Source organism: Ursus arctos, unplaced genomic scaffold, assembly GCF_023065955.2.
Source record: "Ursus arctos isolate Adak ecotype North America unplaced genomic scaffold, UrsArc2.0 scaffold_25, whole genome shotgun sequence".
NCBI lineage: Eukaryota > Metazoa > Chordata > Mammalia > Carnivora > Ursidae > Ursus > Ursus arctos.
In genome coordinates this window covers 7,917,012-7,939,209 of record NW_026622930.1, presented here as the reverse complement: position 1 = coordinate 7,939,209, position 22,198 = coordinate 7,917,012, and the positions used below count along the sequence as shown (strand labels likewise).

General features: G+C 40.5%; 1 protein-coding gene across 2 annotated transcripts in view; it reads left to right on the top strand.

The window, feature by feature from the left end:
- VRK1 (VRK serine/threonine kinase 1) overlaps positions 1-22,198 on the top strand; it is a 77,770-nt gene that overhangs the window by 24,127 nt on the left and 31,445 nt on the right. For both annotated transcript variants that reach the window (XM_026515333.4, XM_048220041.2), the window contains exons 2-3: positions 10,016-10,180; positions 15,606-15,661. In XM_026515333.4, coding sequence (XP_026371118.2) covers positions 10,021-10,180; positions 15,606-15,661 — 216 coding nt within the window. In that variant the 5' untranslated portion in view covers positions 10,016-10,020. The remainder of the gene's footprint in view (positions 1-10,015; positions 10,181-15,605; positions 15,662-22,198) is intronic.

Below are 22,198 nucleotides of genomic sequence, written 5' to 3'. Positions count from 1 at the left end.
CCCTCCCCTCAGCCCTGGCAACCACTCTATTTTCTGTTTCTATAAATTTGACCGCTCTAAGATACCTCGTATTAGTGGAATCTTACAATATTTGTCTTTTTGTGACTAGCTTATTTCACTCAGCATAGTGTCTTCAGGATTCACGCATACTGTAGCTGGTGTCAGAATGTCCTTCCTTTTTAAGGCTGAATAATACCACATTGTATGTATACACCACGTCGCATTTATTCTTCTGCCCACGGACACTTGGGCAGTTGGAAGCAACTTGGGTTGCTTCCACCTTTTCGCTGTTGTCACTAGTGCTGCTGTGAACATGGAGGTGCGACTGTCTCTTCGAGACTATAAAGTCTGTTCTTGAGCTCTGTTAGCTTACAGGAAAAGCATATCAACCAGTTCTATTTTTGTATGTGCCTCCATCTTAATTTCAAAGCTCTTAATTTTATTTCCAAGATTTTAAGTTTATTTAGCATGTTTTTTCTTTTATTTACTTTCACATGATAAAATGTGTATTTTGGCATAAGCTGGGGAAGTGTAGGTGGTCTTCCTTTTTAACATGCCTCACTCCTGCAAAACTGTATGTCAAAAAGCAGGACAAACTCCTTGAAAAAACAAGCGGTTACTCATTGTTGTATTTCCCAAATTACCTAGACTGTGAATGGGCTAAACTGTAGAATGAGCACCAGGATCGTATTTTGTTATGGTAGCAAAGGAAGAGAATGTTTCCAGAAAGAAAGAATGAACACCAATGTCACATTCTCCTGAGCAGGCAGATCGGGAGGGTGGGGTGTCATTTGGATTCAGTGCCGTTAGCCAGAGCAGTAGTAGCGGATCCTGAAGGTGAAGTCTGGACGGAGCGACGTCTGGTGCCAGGGAGGCGAGTGGAGAGGTTAGTAGGGGCACATGATTATTGAGACATTTGCGTGAAAGGAAGAAGAAAGTTAGGATGATAATGGGGAGGGAGTAATTAGTAGTGTAAGTCCTAAGAAGGTTGGAGGGGATGGGGTATAAGGCAGAGGTGAAGGACCAAGTCCTAAGAAGGTTGGAGGGGATGGGGTACGAGGCAGAGGTGAAGGACCAAGTCCTAAGAAGGTTGGAGGGGATGGGGTATAAGGCAGAGGTGAAGGACCAAGTCCTAAGAAGGTTGAAGGGGATGGGGTACAAGGCAGAGGTGAAGGACCAAGTCCTAAGAAGGTTGGAGGGGATGGGGTACAAGGCAGAGGTGAAGGACCAAGTCCTAAGAAGGTTGGAGGGGATGGGGTACGAGGCAGAGGTGAAGGACCAAGTCCTAAGAAGGTTGGAGGGGATGGGGTATAAGGCAGAGGTGAAGGACCAAGTCCTAAGAAGGTTGAAGGGGATGGGGTACAAGGCAGAGGTGAAGGACCAAGTCCTAAGAAGGTTGGAGGGGATGGGGTACAAGGCAGAGGTGAAGGACCAAGTCCTAAGAAGGTTGGAGGGGATGGGGTACAAGGCAGAGGTGAAGGACCAAGTCCTAAGAAGGTTGGAGGGGATGGGGTACAAGGCAGAGGTGAAGGACCAAGTCCTAAGAAGGTTGAAGGGGATGGGGTACAAGGCAGAGGTGAAGGACCAAGTCCTAAGAAGGTTGGAGGGGATGAGGTACCAGGCAGAGGTGAAGGACCAAGTCCTAAGAAGGTTGAAGGGGATGGGGTACAAGGCAGAGGTGAAGGACCAAGTCCTAAGAAGGTTGGAGGGGATGAGGTACCAGGCAGAGGTGAAGGACCAAGTCCTAAGAAGGTTGGAGGGGATGAGGTACCAGGCAGAGGTGAAGGACCAAGTCCTAAGAAGGTTGGAGGGGATGGGGTACAAGGCAGAGGTGAAGGACCAAGTCCTAAGAAGGTTGGAGGAGATGAGGTACAAGGCAGAGGTGAAGGACCAAGTCCTAAGAAGGTTGGAGGGGATGAGGTACCAGGCAGAGGTGAAGGACCAAGTCCTAAGAAGGTTGAAGGGGATGGGGTACAAGGCAGAGGTGAAGGACCAAGTCCTAAGAAGGTTGGAGGGGATGGGGTACAAGGCAGAGGTGAAGGACCAAGTCCTAAGAAGGTTGGAGGGGATGGGGTACAAGGCAGAGGTGAAGGACCAAGTCCTAAGAAGGTTGAAGGGGATGGGGTACAAGGCAGAGGTGAAGGACCAAGTCCTAAGAAGGTTGGAGGGGATGAGGTACCAGGCAGAGGTGAAGGACCAAGTCCTAAGAAGGTTGGAGGGGATGGGGTACAAGGCAGAGGTGAAGGACCTGATGTTTGGTAGAGCAGCAGAACTTCCCTGAAGTGTGATAGGAGGGACGGAAGATAGGGTGGATGCCCAAGTAGGCTTGATGTAGGTGCAGGTGGTATGTAGGTTTGGGTCTTAGAAAGATGAAAGAATTCCCACTTATAGCTTCAGTTTTCTCTCTGAACTGGGAGATGAGGTCATTTCTTGAAATTTATGACTCAAGAAGGGGAATGATGGTGTTGAGAATAAACAGGGTTGGAATAGTCATTGTAGAGAGTGGGAAGAGATGTCAGTTGCCAGGCTTGTAGGAGGACAGTGTCCATTGCAGTTGAATGAGGTACATTAAGCATGAAGTTAGACATCGGATACTTGAGAAGAAAAACACTTTTTGCTGTTTGATTTGACACATTTATTGAATTCCTACCTACTGTGTGTGTTGGAAGACAGTTCTTGTACCCAGGGAGCTTAGAAACTTAACATTTATTACGTAAAATAAGAGTTGAGAACAGTCCTGAAACTTCAGAGATCGGATCTGATGAAGAAGAGAGAGATGTTTGGGTTTGGAAAAGACTTGAGTCAATGTAGATGGGGGAGGGCGAGAAAAAGCTTTACAACTGCTGAGTGGAGAGAAGAATCCGTAGGTACCCCATTAATGGATGGAATGGGGAATAGTCCAGTTTGTTCAGAATTTTCCCTGAGTCAGTGTGTCTCCATGCACTTTAAAAACATATCAGAGAAGCTTAGGCTTTAAAGAAGATTCCGTAAAAGTGGGTGGACCCCCCACCTCCTGGGAGCTTACGTGCATATCTGTTGTAGGGGAAGGTAGACTAGACATCCAGTATATAACAGGCTTTATTGTTGCACTGTAAATTCCCAGTTTGGGTTGCATGAATTTGTAGAGCTCATCAAGTGTAAGTGATACTTTTCTATCCATTCAAGCTTTTTTTTCTATCTTGAGCAGGAGATTAGAAAAAATTATTCCAAATTTGAATCCAGGACTTGAAAAGTGTCAGTTGTCTAAATACAGTACCATATTGTGATAAATATAGCCATTGAAATTTAAAAAATCTCTTCACAAAACTTTATTTTAATATTCACAGCAGAACTTTTTTGGGAATGTTATCTGAGAAACAGGACCATTTTATTATCAGAGCTGACTATTAATTAGGGTATTGTTTCAGATATAAAAGTTGATCTGCCACTGAAATTCTATTTGAATATGTATAGTTCCAAGCTTGCTTTGTGTATTTAATAACTTTAGTACCATAATTACTCTGTTTACAATTAAATTTTGGTGAATATGCTAATATGGAATATGGCAGTGAGTGATTTCAGCAAAGGGCACTGCTGATTTGCATCTTGATGTGCTTCTCGCTTGCATCTGCATTTCATTTAATATCACGGGGAAAGGAAATGGTCAGATTATGTAATGGAGTTTGTGACAGTGAAGTTTTCCTTTTCTTTGAAACCTCTCTGCGAGCAACCGTAAGAGTGGATTTGCTTTGCTCCAGGTGGGCAGAAGTGATGCAGAAAGGCTGAATTTGGTTGAGGTTTGTGCTCTCCAGCGTATCGTCTCACAGAAACCTAACGTAGGTATGGGTTTCATCATTAGGAGAAATCTATAATGTATTGAGGGGATTGTTGAATTCAAATTAATGTTTTAAGTTCTTTAGGAAGGTCACTTAGTAACTGAGGCAAATGCTTATGGTTGTAAAACTTAACAGTTTTTGAGCAGGGGCTTCTAGTTTTAAATACTTCTACTTTTCTTCTTTTCAGAAATCACCTGAAAAGGAACAAGGAGATTTAGAAACACAGCTCTCATATTCTCTGAAACTAGGAGACTTCTGTGACCCTGAACCAGGAAATAAGAGGGGTGGCCAAATGCTGTGAATGTCAAATGGGGGCGTGGCAGGACATGGAAAGAGGACACTCTTGGGGCTGAGACACAGATCTCAGACCAAGCTGGCAGAGGAGTGTTCTCCAGTGAGTGGAGCACAACCAATTGGGGCACAACCAATAAGCCTTTGTTTAGAAGAGCAGAAAATGGGTGTTGGCAGAACAACTTTATATGAAAAAAAGAAAGAGAAAGAAAAAAAGAACAACTTTGTATGAACTTTTTTTTTTCTTAGTTTACTTAGGCTGTATGGTATATTTAAGTTCCTTGAACCCTGTGGATCTCCCTAATGTGCATGCATCACCGAGGAAAAGACAAGAAACTGAATAACCATTTGGAAAATTCTGGATTCCTACCTCTGATTATCTTATACCAGTATAAGTGTAGACAAATCAAAATTTTATCAGCAAAATATGAAACCATAAAATAACTAAAAGAAGACACGGGAGATGTTTGAAAAGAGTAATCTGACTGGGAGGGGACTTTCCAAGGATGACATAAAGTCCAAAAGCTAAAAATAAACAATATCAAAAGACAAATGGGGAAGATCATTTGCAATATAAAGAGCTAATTTCTTCACTAGAGAATATGTAAGAAGTGCCTATAAATAAAAGCAAAAGGCAACCCATAGTTCTTAGGCAATGAAGTGCAGATTTTACTTAGGGGTGTGTGGGTGTGGGGGTGTGTGTGTGTCTGATTGGACAAGCTCATAGAGTATGAAAAGATTCTCAGTTTCGGTCCCTTGGTGATTGTTAATTATAGGAACAGTAATTTTTTAATGCTTAAAACCATAAAATATTTCATAATACAAAAGACCTTATTAAGCAGATACAGACTTAATGAATTATGAGGAACTATTAGAACCACCACCAGCATCATGAGATAGAACCACCTGCCTGTCCTCATAACAACTTTCTGAGACTTCCTAAAAGTAACTTCTGTCTTGTATGGCAGTCGCTCCCTTTTCTTTATTGGTTACCACGCAGATGTGCTTCCCTAAACACTGCGGTGTAGATTGGCCTGATTCGGTTTTGTTTTGGATATGTTGTTTTAAGTCTTTCTGCACCTGGTTCTCTTCTCCCCCATCTCTTCTTTTTTCCCCTTTATCTGTTGAAGAAATGGGATTATATGTACTCTGGGGTTTCTCACCCTTGGGACTTTGCTGATTGCTTTCCTGTGCTATAGTTTATCATGCTCTTCTTTTCATACCCTGTGCATTGATAGGCTTGATCAGATTCGGGGTCTATTAATTTTTTATTTTTCTTTTTTGGCAAGATTACTTCATGGGTAGTGGCGTGCTCTTTTATCAGGAGGCATACAATATGTCTGGACATCTCTCATATTTTGATGTTAGTAGCTATCAGTGCTCAGTGTCTGGATCCATTAATTCAGTAGGAGGTGAAAATGGTGTTAACCTAAAACCATTCTTATTCATTTAGTAGCTGAAATTTTTCCATAAGGAGAAATTTCTCTTTATCTAATATTTGGTTACCCAGTGGTACAATTCATATAAGAAAGAAAGGATAAATGCTTGATTCTTATTCTTTTCCTTCCCTTTTTTTTTTTTTAAAGCAGCTTTCAAAATTGAGTGGTTTCCTGTTATTCTCTAGAGGTGGCCACTTAGGTTTTCTTGCTATTACAAACTCTTGGATTTACCCATTTTATGTGTTTTAATCCATAGTGGTTATTATCTTTATTGACTCAAATTGGCCCATCTTTGGTCAGTGGGAACACCTAAGTTGGCTCCCTAGACATATCTGACATCACTCTGGTAGTTTTTGATAGCTTCCTTGACACCTAGAAGTGACACGGTGTTCCAAGTCTGTCTTTGACATTTCTGGCTCCACATCTGGAATCAGCCCTCTCTTCAAGCAGTCTGGTTTCTTTGAGAAGAAACAGTATTTTTAAGAATACAATTTGTATACTAGAGATACTCATTACTACTGGGTTGGTTAATTGTTTCTAAGCTTTTTTGTGGCTAGGGCTGGAAAATGCAAAGGTGGTGTGTGTGTATGTGTGTGTGTACGTGTGCTTTTTGTAAAAGAAAAAATAACTTCTGAATTAAAAATATTTCCAAATCACTTTTAGCCTTACCTCTTCTGTCTTCCTTTTGTATCACCTTTCTTTCGTATTTGAATCTCGATTTTTAAGGATACAAGGGGATGACGGAATTAAAATATCACGTAATTACTCATTTGCATTATTCCACAGCGATGTGTACAGTAACCCTAGTTTACAAAACCAAGTATCGCACTGTATGATTACTGCAGAGTTGAGGTTTTTTTGCATATGTTCTCCCATTTTTTTACAGTTGTACCGTATCTACTTCGTCAGAACATATACCCATTATATATTCTGTCCTCTCCTTATAGTCCTCGCTGAGTCTCGCTTCTACAAATCAGTGTCTGCTTACTGCTCACTGTCCATTCTTACAGCGACATTTTGGATATCTGAGGCTTGTTCTCTGGTGGATTCTTACTCCCTTTTTCCATGTTGAGAACACTTTCTGGTCTTTATATTTGAAATTTAACTGAGTATAAAATCTTCAGTTCTTGGTTTTTTTTGTCTTAACTATGTTACTTCCCCCCTTTTTTTTTCTGGCATAAGTGTCGCTGTCAGAGTGATGACGGTCTGATTTATTTTCCTTATAAAAGATCTGTTTTTGGTCTGGATGCTCAAAGAATACTTTCTTTTCCGTGGAGTTCTAGAATTTTATTAGGTGGTGTCGGAGTGTGGGTTGTCCTGGGCTGATTTCTCCATGTACTGTGTGAGGTGTGACCTTTCATTTTGTAGTTTCACTTTTTTTTTTTTTTTTAAGTTTAGGGAAGTCTTAGATTAAAGCATTTTTAGTATTGTTCCCTTGCTTTGATTTTCTTTGTTATATGTTCACTGGCTTTTCTTTTTCTGTATTCTAAATCTATGATTTTTCTCTTGAAATGTTTATCTTTTTCACCCTTTCTGATTTTTAAAATTTTTTCCTTTTCACTTTCTGTTTCGGTTAAGTCACTGTGTTTAAATTGCCTTCAGTCTGATGTTTCTTATAGCTTAGTTTCCATCTCTCAGATGATTATGACTTTTCAGTTCTTTCCTTCTATCGCTTAGTCTCTGAGTTTTTCTAATTCTGGTCTCTGTTAATCTTTCTATATAAAAACTTTAAGCTTGTTTTGAAATACTGGTTCATAGCTCTCAACTTTTTGGCAAGCATGTTCTATGTATTTTTCTGCAGGGACTTTAAAAAAAATTCAATTTGCACGGGACTAGGCCTTGGTCCTTTTTTGTTGCTGAGTTTTATAAGCAATTATTTTTCTTCTTTGTGCAATTCTAGATGGTATAGTTCAGGTTGACTTTATGTCATTTCTGGAGTCTGCTCTTCTGTTTTGTTTTGGTGTCGTGTTCTAAAACATGGAGGCTAACTTACAGATCTACTTTTATGCTTGAACCTTCTTTTTCCTTTCTTTGTATTATCTTTGTGATACTCAGTGTGGATTCAGTTCACAGCCATTTCTCATCTACCTCGGGAGGCTTTGATTGGAGAGTATTTGGGCTGGCTGTGGGGGCCAGCCTGCTCCAGCGCCTCCAGCAGAACCTTGCAGGAGCCCGCCGCTGGAGTGCGCATGGCCCTTCCCACCTCCGGCTGCTGTTCCCACGTTGTCTCCATGCTTCTGAGGAGTAACCTGGGGTAACTTGGGGATTCTCAGATTCATCAGAGACACCACCCTGACTTCTTCCCTCACAGCTGCTGGTAGCCTGTAGGTCATCTTGTCTGCGGCCTCCTCACCCACTCCCATTTGAAGTTTGTGGATGTAGGGAATACTGTCGCCTAGTTTTGTTGTAGACGCTGTGCATCAGGTTTGAGTCCTGCTCTCCAGTTGTCCTGTTTGGTTTTATGGGGAAATTTAGGGAGATTAAACAGGTGCGCTGCCGATCCCATCATCTTCGTAGCAGGGAACCTTTGGAAGCAGTGGTTTGCTCAGGGATCCAAGAGACTCACAGTGATGGCTGATTCTGTGGGACTGCTTTTAGGAAGGAAGGAAAGTCATTCCCGACTGCATTAATTGTTACAAGTAGGCTATAGGAATAAAACCCGGAGTAGAAGCTAACCACTTAATTTGGAGGAAAACCACTTTTTGTTGACTCCAGTTTATATTGAGTAGAAGGTGAGCTAGCGTATTTCATTTGAAATATGGTCACTTTTGGAAAGGAATTTGAGTAAAACACAAAAGATAGTCTGGTTACTATCTTGAGTTACAGAAAGAGGAAAAGATTTTTTTTTTAACTCATTTTAAATTGCCTTTACTGTAAGGAAATCATCAAGTAGGAGATTACTCTGATGATTTGTTACAGTGGGGTAAATTTAGAAGGCATCCATTTTAGTATTTGGAAGTGCTGTGCCTTGGTTCTTTCTTTCTTCTTCTTCCTTTTTTTTTTTTGTTTTTCTTTTTTTGGTCTTGGTTATTTCTTGCACTCAGTCTACAACCATCGCTGTCAGAATTACCTTGTCTGGTATATTGAATCTGTTCTGTCACTGTTTACACTGAAATTCCATTCAGGAAGATTGTATAATGATTAAAAATACACATTAAGAGAATTGTTTGATAGGAAGAAAGAATAGCCACATTCATTTATTTTAAATATGTTTTGTTAGAGAAGGTTTAGACAATGAGTAGGGATTGGTATTCTATAGAAAAAATTAAATTTAAAAATCCCAGTAAGTTAATAAAGAGCATTTGTATACATGGAGTTTACTGTGGTGTGATAGTGGGTGGATATTTGCTGAAAAAATCCCCATCTAGCATTGTGTATATGTACTTAGAATAGCTAGGCTCCAAAGCAAACTACCTTATGTAATGTAAATTGTCCTGTCTTAACAAACCTGTCTTTCACCTAAACAGCCATTTCAGGTGTTGCAGACTATAGCCCCTGAGAAAGTATTTGTTTTAAATTTTTTATTCATTTATTTGAGAGAGAGAGAGATAGCATGAGTGGGGGGGGGGCGGGGAGAGACAGAGGGAGAAGCAGGCTCCCTGCTAAGCAGAGAGCCCTCAGACGTGGGGCTTGATCCCAGGACTCTGGGATCATGACCTGAGCTGAAGGCAGACGCTTAACCGACTGAGCCTCCCAGGCACCTGAGACAGTATTTGTTTTAAATCTTTTTCAATTAGTAGTTGTAGAACTGAGAGGTTGACCCCCGCCCCTGGGGTTCTTTTTCTCCGTGAGGTAAGCTACATCTCAGGGCAATTAAAGCCCAGGGAGAAGTGTCTTGATCACCGTCACCAGACTAACTGGTGTCATAGCTGTGCTGGAATCCAGGGCTTTTAATTCTAGCCCAGGCGGGTTTCACTATAACACACTGGTTTCTCTGAATGTTATGTTAAACTTGACTGTGAGAAAGGTGAATCCAGATTCACTGCCAAAAGCAGTGGGTGAGAAGGGAAGCATGGAGTGCTGGGTGTCACCAGCTTTGACTTTTCTGTGAAGCCAAATGACCAAACAGCCACCATTCCTTGTCACTGTTTTGAAAGGTCCTCTCCTTCACTGTGGTAACTTCTGTGATTGTGGGCCATGGCGTTGAGGCTTTGGAGTCACGTTAGCCCTCAGAGCAGATTTCTGTTGCTTTGCCACTTTCTAGGTACATAGCCTTGGATAGCTTGCTAAACTTTGCCGAGCCTTCATTTCCTCATCTGTAAAATGGGGATGATAATGTAATCTTCACAGAGCTGTAAGGATGGATTCGGGGCCTATGTGTGAAGTATCTCCTATCATGTAATAAATCCATATGTGCCATAAATTCCACATTTGAAAAGTACCTTTGTAGCACAGAGCTTTCCTTAGTGGAAAATGTTTTCAGCACTTTGAGGATTATAATTCTGAGCGTTGCTTTCTTTGATTTTATAGTGAAAATGCCTCGTGTAAAAGCAGCTCAAGCTGGAAGACAGGGCCCTGGAAAGAGGCGACTTGCAGAAGACTTTGCAGCTGGGGAGATAATCACTGACTTGACGAAGAAGGAGTGGAAACTAGGATCACCCATTGGCCAGGGTGGCTTCGGTTGTATATATCTTGGTAAGTGTACCAGTCCAAAGATTTACATGCTTTCTTATCAAAATAGTTTCTCAGTTAGGAGCTTTTACAGGATGTTCTTAATTATCTACATTCAGCTTAATATACTGTATGATTTGGCAAAAACACATCTCTGACATAGGAGTGGAAAAGACGATAGTTGATTTAGTCACAGTAGAAAGAGAGGGTGATATATCTGTAATATTGTGCTTTAAATTTTTAAGATACTCTGTATAATCTTAACCTCTTCTGAGACCCAGAGAAAGCCGTGGCCATCTTTCTTTCCCCACCTCCACTCAGCTGGGATTTTATTCCTTCTGTTTTGGTTTAATTTTCAAATAACAGGTGTAGATTGTTTTTCTTTCTGTATAACCTTAGTAGTTATTGTAGTGGAGTTGGGAGAATGACCTAAAAATTGCCTGATTAAATGTGCTATTAATTAAGATACGTACCCTGAAATTTTGGGGGACCCATGTGGAACCCTGAGATTTTATAGGCTAAGTAAATTGTTGATATAAAAATATTTTAACTGATTGCTTCTAAAGCTGACTGCTTCACCCAGAGTATTAATAGTATACAATATATTTCATGTTTGCTTTTGAAATTTCTAACTTTTCCACGATAGGCCTTTATTCCACCTCTAATCTCGATTTAGTTATCTACTTAATTATTTAATTTCTGCCATGAGGTTTATAAAATTTTATTTTTAGTAATGGAACCCTTTTTTCTTTGAAGCGACATCTTACTCAGGATACTAATATTAGTTACTAGGTCAGCGTTAGTGGAAACTTCTTAGCACCGAGATTCTCAGGTCCTGCCCCAGGCCTAGGAATCAGACACTGTATGTAGGGAGAGGGCCCAGCAATGCGACTGAACAAGTCTCCCAGGTGATTCAGATGCATGCTGATTTGTGAGAGCCATTGACGGAGATCAAGAGCTCTTAGGAGGGTCCGAGTCCGACTCCTCCAGGACCGGCGGGCTGTGGGGTTAGCTGCAGCTTCTAGCGGTATGTTCATGAGGCAGCTTGAAGCCCAGTGCTCTACTGTATGTTGTATATATGATTTCTCTAGGTCAGTGGCACCTGCCTTTGGGAGACACGTATTGATTCTTTAGTTTTGTTCAGGGCCCAGCCCATTCCAGTAAACTAGGCTGTCTGTTAAGGTGAAAATTCTCATAAATCAAGAAAGGTTAGTGGCTGTGTTGGCCAGGTATATAGGTTTTGACCTTGTGAGTTAGAGATGGTAGATTCCATAAGCTATCTGTACTGCAGACTGTGTGGACTTAGGACATCCCATGTTAGGAACAGGAACTTGAAGCAAGTAGGTTCTTCATTTTGTATTAGTTAATTTGCTTTTGTAACCTTTGGAACATCTGCAACTCGCACTGCCTTTGTGCTATTTTATTGGTGTTTATATTTATCATTAGAAAGTGCCATCTAATAGTACTATTTTTTAATATCCAGTGTTTTGACAGATTGCCATGATAAAGCTTTGCTTTCGTAAAGCTGGATTGATCAGTCTGGAGTTTGCCTTAGTATTGCTGCCTCCAGTCGGTCTCTCTGTGCCCACTGATTCACAAAAGCAGCCATATTCAGGATCATCAGTGGTTTTTGCTGATGAATTAAAAAGATTGCTTTTGAATTTTCTTTGGATATTTTCTGCAGCATTTGCCACTGTTTATCTTTCCTTCTCAGAAAGATTGCTCCTGTGTCTTTCACAGGAGCACGTCCCCTCTCGCTTTCCTGCCGCTTCTGGAGGTGCATAGTCCCCCTCAGAGCACCTTCTGCGTTCTCCAGCTTTCCTTCCTTAGCTAACTTCCCCCTCCGTGCACTCTCTCTGAGTGCTCTCATCAATTTCACGGCTGCTCTTGCTGTCTTTTTACTGTTGACTTCCCCATCTTATATCTGCGGCCTGGGGCTTGATCTCCGAAGTACGGGCCCATGGCCAGGGGCCTACAGGGCCCTCTCTGTGGGTGCCCCCCTGACTCTCTCATGATCAAGAGAGGCGTATCTCAAGCCAGACACCAGAAGGCATTCTCACGTATTCCTTCACCAGCGAACCTAGTACTTTGTCTAGGCCTATGGCTTTAACTGTGTGGCTTTCTCTCCATCTTTGCCGACCCTGCCTTGGTGCTGGTCATTTTCAGGTCTCGTTTGGATCCTCACTGCAGCAGTGACTCTTCTCTGCTCAGTCTTGCCCCCTTGTATCCCATTGTTCACGCTGTGACTTGAGTGATCTAGCCTAGTTAAATTTCCAGAATGGCTCCCCCCGGCCCTGGGGATAAAGTGCCAGACATAGGAGAATGACATATGACACCCTCCCTCTCGTCTGGTCCCTGCGTAGCTTTAATCTTCATCCCTCTAACTTCCTCAAGATCTGCACTTCAGCTGTCCTGCTGCCCTTTGCCTCTTGATCTCCATATGTGATGCTTCTCTTGTTTCATTTTTCCCAAGCTGAAGTTAGGGCAGGTACTGTCTGTTGTGTTAACCCTTTTATAGTACTTTCCATGCTGTATTGAAATTTCTTTCTTGGCAGCAGGGCATCTCTTCTTACTGTGTTCCTAGTGCCTGGCATATTTTGTAGCACATAATGCTTGAATGAATTATCGAGCTTCCTTTCCCCCCTTTCCTCATTTGAACTGTGCAGTATTATTGGGACACTATCCTTATTTTAATATTTTGTACACTAAATGCTTGTTTAAAAAGATCTAATCTTGCTTTATTATGAATCAGCATGGGAGTGATGTGTCTTGGAGCTCACACTTTCCGCCTACCCATGATAGCTGTTTTTGTGACTCAGCGTTCCGTCTTCACTCTGCAGTACTGGAGCTGTGGTTTCTTCAAAATCCTGCTGTTCCCATCTGATTTGTGGTTTCTTGTTTTTGTTTGCCTGTCCTTCTTCATCTCTTCACCGTCTAACGTGAAAATGCCTTAGGGCTCAGGCCTAGGGTTTCTTCTTTTCTCTGCTATACTCATGCCGTCGGGGCTCTTCCAGGTCATGGCTTTAAATGAGTAGTGTTTCGGTGTTGGTGACTCTCAGATTTATTTCTCCAATTTGGACCATTCTTCTGAACTCAGGGCTTGTATATCAACTGCCTGTTGACCATGTGAACTTGGATGTTTACTAAGCATCTCAGACATAAGGCTCCTCAAAGCACCAGCTCTTCCTGAAGCTTTCTCCACCTTAGTAAGTAGCAACTTCCTCTTTCCAGATGCTCAGGCTGAAAACTTGGAGGCCTCCTTACCTCCTTTTCCTCCTCTTGCCTTCCATATCCAGTTTATCAACAAATCCTGTTGGCTCTTCTTTGAACATATGGCCACATATGAACATGTGACCACTTAATCACCACCTTGTCTGCAACCACATCTCGTCATAGCCTGGCCGACCTCCCTGCTTCTGCCCTTGTCCTCTGCACTCCATTCTCCATTAAGAAGCCTGAAGAATTCTTAAAAAATCCAAGTCTTATCTTGCCAGTCCTCTTCTTAGAACCTTCCAGTGGCTCTGAAGCTCAATCATAGTGACAGCTTTATGTCACCTGTCATGCTGCTGTTTGGTCCCTTCTGCTTTTTTTTTTTTTTTTTTAAAGATTTTTATTTATTTATTTGACAGAGAGAGGCAGCGAGAGAGGGAACACAAGCAGGGGGAGTGGGAGAGAGAGAAGCAGGCTTCCTGCTGAGCAGGGAGCCTGATGCGGGGCTCGATCCCAGAATGCTGGGATCATGACCTGAGCCGAAGGTAGACGCTTAATGACTGAGCCACCCAGGCGGCCCCCCCCCCCCCCCCCCCCGTTCTGCTTTTCTGATCTGTCCCTTCTTACTTTCCACCTCACTTTTCTCCAGCTGTTTGGACTTCTTGCTTTCCTCAGGCTTGCAGCGGCTTCCACGTCAGGGCCTTTGTGCTGGTTTGCCTGGAGTGTTCTTCCCAGGTATTTACATGGCTTATTCCCTCACTGCCTTCAGACCACAGCTCCAGGGACACCCTGTCAGTGAGGTTTCTCTTAGGAGCTTGCAACACTGTCTGCCTTCCTGCCTCGTTTTCCTGCTGAGGCACTTTCACCAACCGTCAAGCACACTTTATATTTTAATTGTTGTCTGTGTCCTGCCACTGAAATGTTAGCTTTATAAGAGCAGTGATTATTTCTTCCTGTTCATTAGTAAATCAATTTCCTAGAAACTGGCATATCGTAGGTACTTGGTAAAAATATTTGTTCCATGAATGTGGGCAGCCTTATATTCCTGACTCAGTATTCCAGGGCATCTGTGCTTTATTTGCATGAAATAAAATGACAGCCACATGATGATTATTGTGGATGGCAGTTCAAAGTTCTAGTGCCGACATCCTGAACTACTGATGTAGATGAAATTTCTTTTCCCTCCAAACTAGTGCTTTTAGGAACTTCAGCTCCCTCTTTTTTTTTTTTTTTTCCCCTTCTTAGAAAGGTTCCCTGGTTTGTGTAATTTAAGAAATGTCATCAGTTATCATCCCCTTGGAAATTCACAACCTACATTAGCATATCAAAGGCCATGAGGACTTTTGAATTAAAGAAATCTTTAATTCAGAGTTTTCCATACTTAATTGATGATCGTATTGAAGATACCAGCAATTATAAAATGCATTCCAATTTCAGACATTTTATTTTTTTTTATTATTATTTTTTTTTATAATGAATTTTTATTATATTATGTTAGTCACCATACAGTACATCCCCGGTTTCCGATGTAAGGCTCGATGATTCATTAGTTGTGTATAACACCCAGTGCACCATGCAATACGTGCCCTCCTTACTACCCATCACCGGCCTATCCCATTCCCCCACCCCCCTCCCCTCTGTGGCCCTCGTTTGTTTCTCATAGTCCATAGTCTCTCATGTTTCATTCCCCCTTCTGATTACCCCCCCTTTCTTTATCCCTTTCTTCCCCTACTGATCATCCTAGTTCTTATGTTCCATAGATGAGAGAAATCATATGATAGTTGTCTTTCTCTGCTTGACTTATTTCACTTAGCATTATCTCCTCCAGTGCCGTCCATGTTGTAGCAAATGTTGAGAAATCGTTCTTTCTGATAGCTGAGTAATATTCCATTGTATATCTGGACCACAACTTCTTAATCCAGTCATCTGTTGAAGGGCATCTCGGCTCCTTCCACGATTTAGCTATTGTGGACATTGCTGCTATGAACATTGGTGTGCATATGGCCCTTCTCTTTACTATGACCAATTTCAGACATTTTAAATCATGAAAAAAAAAGTCTTCAAATTGATGAAATATACTGTAATGATATCCTGAGACACATATTTGGGAACTGAAATTTATTCTATCAAGGAGTTATAGATATACATGGACCTAAATATTAACAAAGGGTTAGTAACAGGCTAATTAAAATAATGCTACTTCTTGTTCTGATATTACATATGTCACTTTTTCAAACAGCTGATATGAATTCTTCAAAATCGGTGGGCAGCGATGCACCTTGTGTTGTAAAAGTGGTAAGAAAATATTTTAGCTGATTTCCTTTTTTGTTGAATGGGTATAGTATTTATTTTGTAAGACATCCTTTTTGATAACTAGAATTAATCATAAGTACTACATTTTTAACAATGTTTAATAAATGTTTAATAAGGCACAAAAGTATCTTTATAGTTTTAAATAATTTGAGTTCACAAAAAGTCCATTTTCTCTCTTTTAAATTAGAGGGATCCTGGTATTTGGGGGAAAAATGAATGAAAGTATGGAGGTATACAAATGTAGAATAAAAATATTCAGCTCATTCTTTTAATTTCAGCTATATTTACAATAGATGAGATACTTTTTTATTTATATCCCACAAGACTACTATTTAAATGAAATTTTACTATAGTTTATCTTGCATTTACTTCTGAGCTTCCACTTGGTCAATTTTTTTCATTTTATTTCCAGTTTTCTTCCCTTCCCCATCTATTTTAATAAATTATTAATTTAATCGTGATCATGTTGAACTTTCTTTTTGCTAAACTAATGGTGAAATTAGTTTGTAATGAGTAAAGGTTGACAGCATCCCATCTGATACAATCATACTTTGAATGGTCAGGTCCAAGTATGCACTGGTGCACTAAAAGGCATTTAACTACTATTTTTTGTTAAGAATATATATTTTGCATCTTTCTGCTTACAAAATTATATTTCTAACTCCTCTCTCAAAGTTCTTTATGAAGAACATACTTTTGTTAAATAATAGAAGAGGTAACAGGGTCTGTTTTTTGGGCAAATTACTCTCGTAAGTTCTCCACCAGTCCTTTTTTCCTAAAGGCTACAGAAGTCAGAATTATCCTGAAGTTTTGTGTTTTGGTTTGTTTTATTTCACTTTCTTTACAATGAGGAATGTATTTGATTCTCGTGAATTAACTTTTTTGGACCTGAATTGTTTTAGTGATTGTTTATTACTTTTTTATTCAGGCATAATTTTTACGAGGAAATCCATAGATACTAAATAATTTGAGGACTATTCACAAGTGCATATACCTGTACAGCTTCCACCTGTATCCAAATAGATAAGATTTCTCTCACCCTGGAAAGATTTCTTATATCCTTCTTTGGTCAGACCCCTATATCCTGGACCCTTTGAGGTAAACACTTATCCGAGTTTCTTTTTTTCTTTTTTAAAAAATTGTTTTTTTGTGTTGTGGACTATTCCTGTCCAGAACGTCATATAAATGGTATTACACAGTATATACTGTTTTGTTTCTGACTTCTTATGCCCTGCAAAATGTTTAATAGGCTCATTCATATTGTCGGTGTATCAATGACTCACTTAGTCTTACTGCTCAGAATATTATATAGACATAGTCTTTTTTTGCATTTCCCATTGATGGACCATTTTTGGCTATTATGAATAAAGCTTTTATAAAATTTTTGTACAAGGTTTTTATTTCTCTTGGATAAATACCTTGAAGGAAAATTCCTGGTTTATAGGGAAGGTGTATATTTAGATTTATAAGAAAGTACCAGCCAGATTTCCAAAGTAGCTGTGCCATTTTACACCAACACCAGTGACGTGGGAGCGTCCTGGCTGCTCCATATCCTCTTGAATGTGTGGTCGTCAGGGGGGTTGGCTTGTTTCACAGCCACGGTGGTGGGTGTGTAGCAGTGTCTCGGAGTTCTACCCGATGGCTGATTTTGATTAGTTTTTCCAAGTAATTGTGCTTATTGGCCATTCAGGTATTTTCCGTGAAGTGGCTCCTCAGTTTTTGTTTGTTTGTTTTAAATAACTGGGTTGTTTTGCTTTTTATAATTGAGTAGTAAGAGAGTTGTTCTGTATGCAAGTCCTGTTCCAGATGTATGCGTTGTAAATATTTTCTCCCAGTTTGTATTTGCCTGTTTGTTTTTTGAATGCTTTTTCTGCATCTTTTGGGATGGGTCATAGGATTTTTCTCCTTTATTCTGCTAATGTGGCAGTAATAATTGATTGGTAATTTGAGTGTAGAACTTTTATTCTTAACATACGCTCCACTTAGTTATGATGTATTATGCATTATACGTAATGCTGGCATTGACTTGCCAGTATTTTGTTAAGGATTTTTTCCATCTTTGTTCGTGAGGGATATTGGTCTTTAATTTTTCTTCTAATATTTCTAAATGTTGAAAATGTCTAATCTCGTTCGGTTTTGGCGTCGGGGTTATTGATGCTCCGTCTCCTTGCGCTGCAGAACCTTGAATCACCTCCTTTTTACTCCTGGTGCCTCTGTGAGGAAAGAGGAGGCTGGCCTGGGGCTCATTGTGTTTGTTTCCTTTTTTTTTTAAGATTTTATTTATTTATTTACTAGAGGGAGAGAGTGTGTGTGCAAGTGGGAGGTAGGGGCAGAGGGAGAGAATCTCAGGCAGACTCCCTGCTGAGTGCAGGGCCTGACTCTGGCCCTATCTCAGGATCCTGAGATAGTGACCTGAGCTGACACCAAGAGTCAGTCACTCAACTGACTGAGCCACCCACATGCCCTGATTTGTTTCCTGATTTTTAGAGGTCACAGTCTGTAATGCCTGTTCTAATGTCTAAAAGGAGTGATTCCATCTGTTTTGTCCAAGTTTTATATTTGTTTACAGCAGGGGGCTAATTGGGTCCCAGTTACTCCAGTCAGGCCAGTAAGTAAAGTTGATACCTTGATGGGCGTGTCCTGGCATTTTGCTTTTCTTTAAGCCCTTTCACTTTGGATTTTTCTCTCTTGGTGGACTAATATTTCTTTTGAAATATGTTTCTTATGAAATGTTTGTTGCTATGTCAGAGGAAGGAAAGTTCTTACTATTAAATTGGGTTGTTTGTATAGAAATGCAGAATGTTATCTGCATTTGTCTTTGATATGACAGATTAAAATTAAAATCGATGAGCAGGACTACTTTCTTCTTAGGATATTTAAAAAGTTTCCACTGTGAGAAGAGAGCAAGTCCACTTAGGACTTCTCATAACCTTGAGGTTCAGAAAATGTGGTTGGCCGTGACCACCTTACAGCGGGCTAACCTGCACTGCCCTACCCTGCACTACCCTACACCCGCCCCCCCCCCCCCCCCCCCCGTGGGAAGGACAGCGCCAGGACCACACCTTACGAGGGGGCGGGGCTGTGCGTCACCATGTCTTTATTCTGGAGAGCCTGAAATTTCTTCCAGCTGTGCTGTAGTTCAAAATGAAGATGCTCTTCTTTTATTATGGGTCATTCTTTTTTTTTTTTTTTAAAGATTTTATTTATTTATTTGACAGAGAGAGACAGCTAGAGAGAGAGGGAACACAAGCAGGGGGAGTGGGAGAGGAAGAAGCAGGCTCCTAGCTCAGAAGCCTGATGTGGGGCTCGATCCCAGAACGCTGGGATCACGCCCTGAGCCAAAGACAGACGCTTAAGGACTGCACTACCCAGGCGCCCCTATTATGGGTCATTCTAAGTATATTGGTTGTTATTTAATGTAACTTCACTTGTACTACCTGTTTTACTTACAGAGTTATGAAAAAATGGGTAGGAACAAGCATTTCCTAACTGCTTAATAAGGTAGTAAATTACTCTTTATTTCTAATTTTAAAGACTTTTGTTACGGAATCTTGTTTAGCGCTCTGCATCTCTCCTGTCTCCTAATTTAGTTCTGTTTCCATTGGTCTGTGTTACTCCTTCTCTTTGTAATTAGAACAATGATAAATATTCAGTTGATTTCTCTTTTGCATTTAATATCATAGTAACATTTTCAGTGTGGTGGTTTGTGATCCTGGAAGAATGCCATAAACAAATCAGTGTTGCTACTTTCCCTTTCCTCTCTCAGGGAGAGCCCACTAGCTGCTACTGCTGATTCCTTCCCAGATCCTCGTCCTCTCTGAACTCCTTGAAACTCCAGTAGCATTCATTCTGTTTACATTTATTTTACCATTTCAGATGCTAATATCCTTCCCACACCACAGTTGCTTTTAGTTTTGTGTGTGTTTTTCTCCTTAGCTGGATTTCAAGTTGTTTAATGATAAGAATCTTGTTGTAAACTTGTTTTCTTTATGACCTTTTTAATTGCCTGTTTTATTCTTCTGAAAACTTTGTAGCCATAATTTCCCACCACCTTTTGGTTTTTTGGGGCCACCCACTTTCATCTCTGGTCTCTGTCTTTTCAAGTGGCATCATTTGCCTTCACTGGTAAGTTGCCGTGCCGTAGCTCTGCCCACTACTATTCTGTAAGTCTTTTGCTCTATGAGCTTTATAATATGAAAGATGGAAATCGTTCATCAAACGCAAACCTGTAAAATGAGTATCAGATCTTTCCAGTATGCAAATCAGCTGTTTATGAACATTTGCCATTTAAAACATTAGGGTCTATTAAAAATCTTGTTTTCAAAGAACAGGTACTATTCTTTGGGGAAATTTCATAAGTAATTATTGAAAAAAAAGCAAGATACAAAATTATGTGTAGTATGGAGGTAATTTTATAAAATAGCCATGTATGTGAAGAAAATATGTCAAAATGTTTCCAAATTTTCTAAAATAAGCACGTATTTTATCTTTGGAGAAAAATCACCCTAGCAAATGTTATTTAAGAAATAATCGAAGGCTGGGGTGCCCGGGTAGCTCTGTCGGTTAAGTGTCTGCTTTCGGCTTGGATCATGATCTTGGGGTCCTGGGATCGAGCCCGCATCGGGCTCCCTGCTCAGCTAGGAGTCTTCTGCTGCCTCTCCGTCTGTGTGCGCACACACACCCTCTCTCTCTCTCACTCTCTTTCTCTCAAATAAGTAAATAAATCTTAAAAAAATAATCGAAGGCAAGTTGATTTTTAATGTGAAATCAGACTTAATAATGCAATGGCGTATCAAAGCAAACGGTGGTTCTCCACTCTGGTTGTGAGGTATAATCTGAATCTCTGAGTGCAGAGCCTGGTTATTGGTATTTTTAGTAAAGCTCCCCAGGGGAATTTTTTGTGCTTCAAGGTTGAGAACCACTGGTGGAGTGCGGTGCACAGAGCACCTTAATTATTTTCAGTGGAATCATGCATGCTCATGTTTACCTTTGGGGATTCTTTCATTCAGTAAGGGGCCAGGTACCCTGTGGTTCTGGTAGGGCTTCCACCTCACTGTGGAAGATTTGTCAAAAAATGTGGTTGCGGCTAATACGCATCCCTGCTCCATGAAAGAGCTTCAGATAGTTAACCCAGACAGGCATACTCAAGATAGATGTTTAGGTACATACTAAATATATTCTCTCTCCTACCAAATGACCGTTCTGGTTTTGTTTAGGGCCTTATTTCTTATTGACTTAGGGGAGCAGCTTTGGAGTCGTGGTACTGGGGTCACCAGAGATGGTAAACTTGTGTTCTCTGCCTTTAGATAACTGGGACACCCTATCTGTATTTTATCTCAGGAAAGGTGATGTGCAGCGAGAAATGGGAAATTGGTAATTAAGTTGGCTAATGCAAGGAGAAAAAAATACTCTTTTGTGTTTTCTGGTTAATAGCCTTGATAACGAATTAGTTTTCGTTACACTCCCCCTTTGCAGTCATGTCAGTGAGCTCAGAGCAGAACTGAGGGGGAGGGTGGACTTTTGGGTCTTGTAGCCTAACAGTTTGTTATATTGTGGTCACTTTACAGTGTGAACGACATAAAGTCTGTGTTTCGAAGTTGCCTGGCAAGAAGTTTGCAGACTGATGTTTAATTTCTCTCACTGACTTTATGAGAAGTGACCTGAATTTTCAATTCACATATCATAATTTTTTAGTAGGAAGGGGAAACTTTATACAGCTTCATTTTTAAATGGCAGCCAGTTGCTTTTAGAGGGTGCCATTGAAATATATCACATTTTAATTTTTTTTCTGTTGTCATCTTCATTTTGACACTTAGAAGTCTTAAAGAAACGTTTAGTGATATTCTAGTTAAAATGTCAGTCCCAATTTCTTTTCTAAATCTTGGCTATTATAGAGTTGGCAAAGTATTTTAGATTTGAAATATGTTAATAAAATTTTAGTTATGAGTTAAGGTATTTTCTTCCACAGAAATAGCGAGCTTTGGCCAGAGTGCAGTGCCAAGGAAGTAGCTCCTTTATTTTGTTATAATGGAACCTTATTGGATTAGAAAAAAGTATGAAATGAGCTCAAAGAGCCTTCATTGTAGTGGGGGCTTTCATTATAATAGTCTGATTTATATAGGTTGATTCTTATTATTATAAGTTTAATAAATTATTGCCCGAAGGGAAGCTTGAAAATTAAAGTTGATACGACATAGGTTGAAATGGAATGAATCAGAATTTTATACCAATGGTAATAAGCCAGGATTTGTCTTAGGAAAACCCCTTTCAAACCTGAATTATATTAATAAGCTATTCTAAAAGTTAGCCTTTGGAGAGTAACTTCGCCAGAATGTCTTCTCTTGAATTTCCACTACTTTCTTCATTTCTTCTGCTGAGACTGCTACTCCTGCTGAAGGCGTGGCCGCGGGCTCTGGACACGTGCAGGTGTCTGTCCAGAGAGCACTGATGCCAAGAGAGGAGCCACAGGTTATGGTGAACCTTGAGGTACTGAGTCCAAAAATTAGCGATTTGGACTGA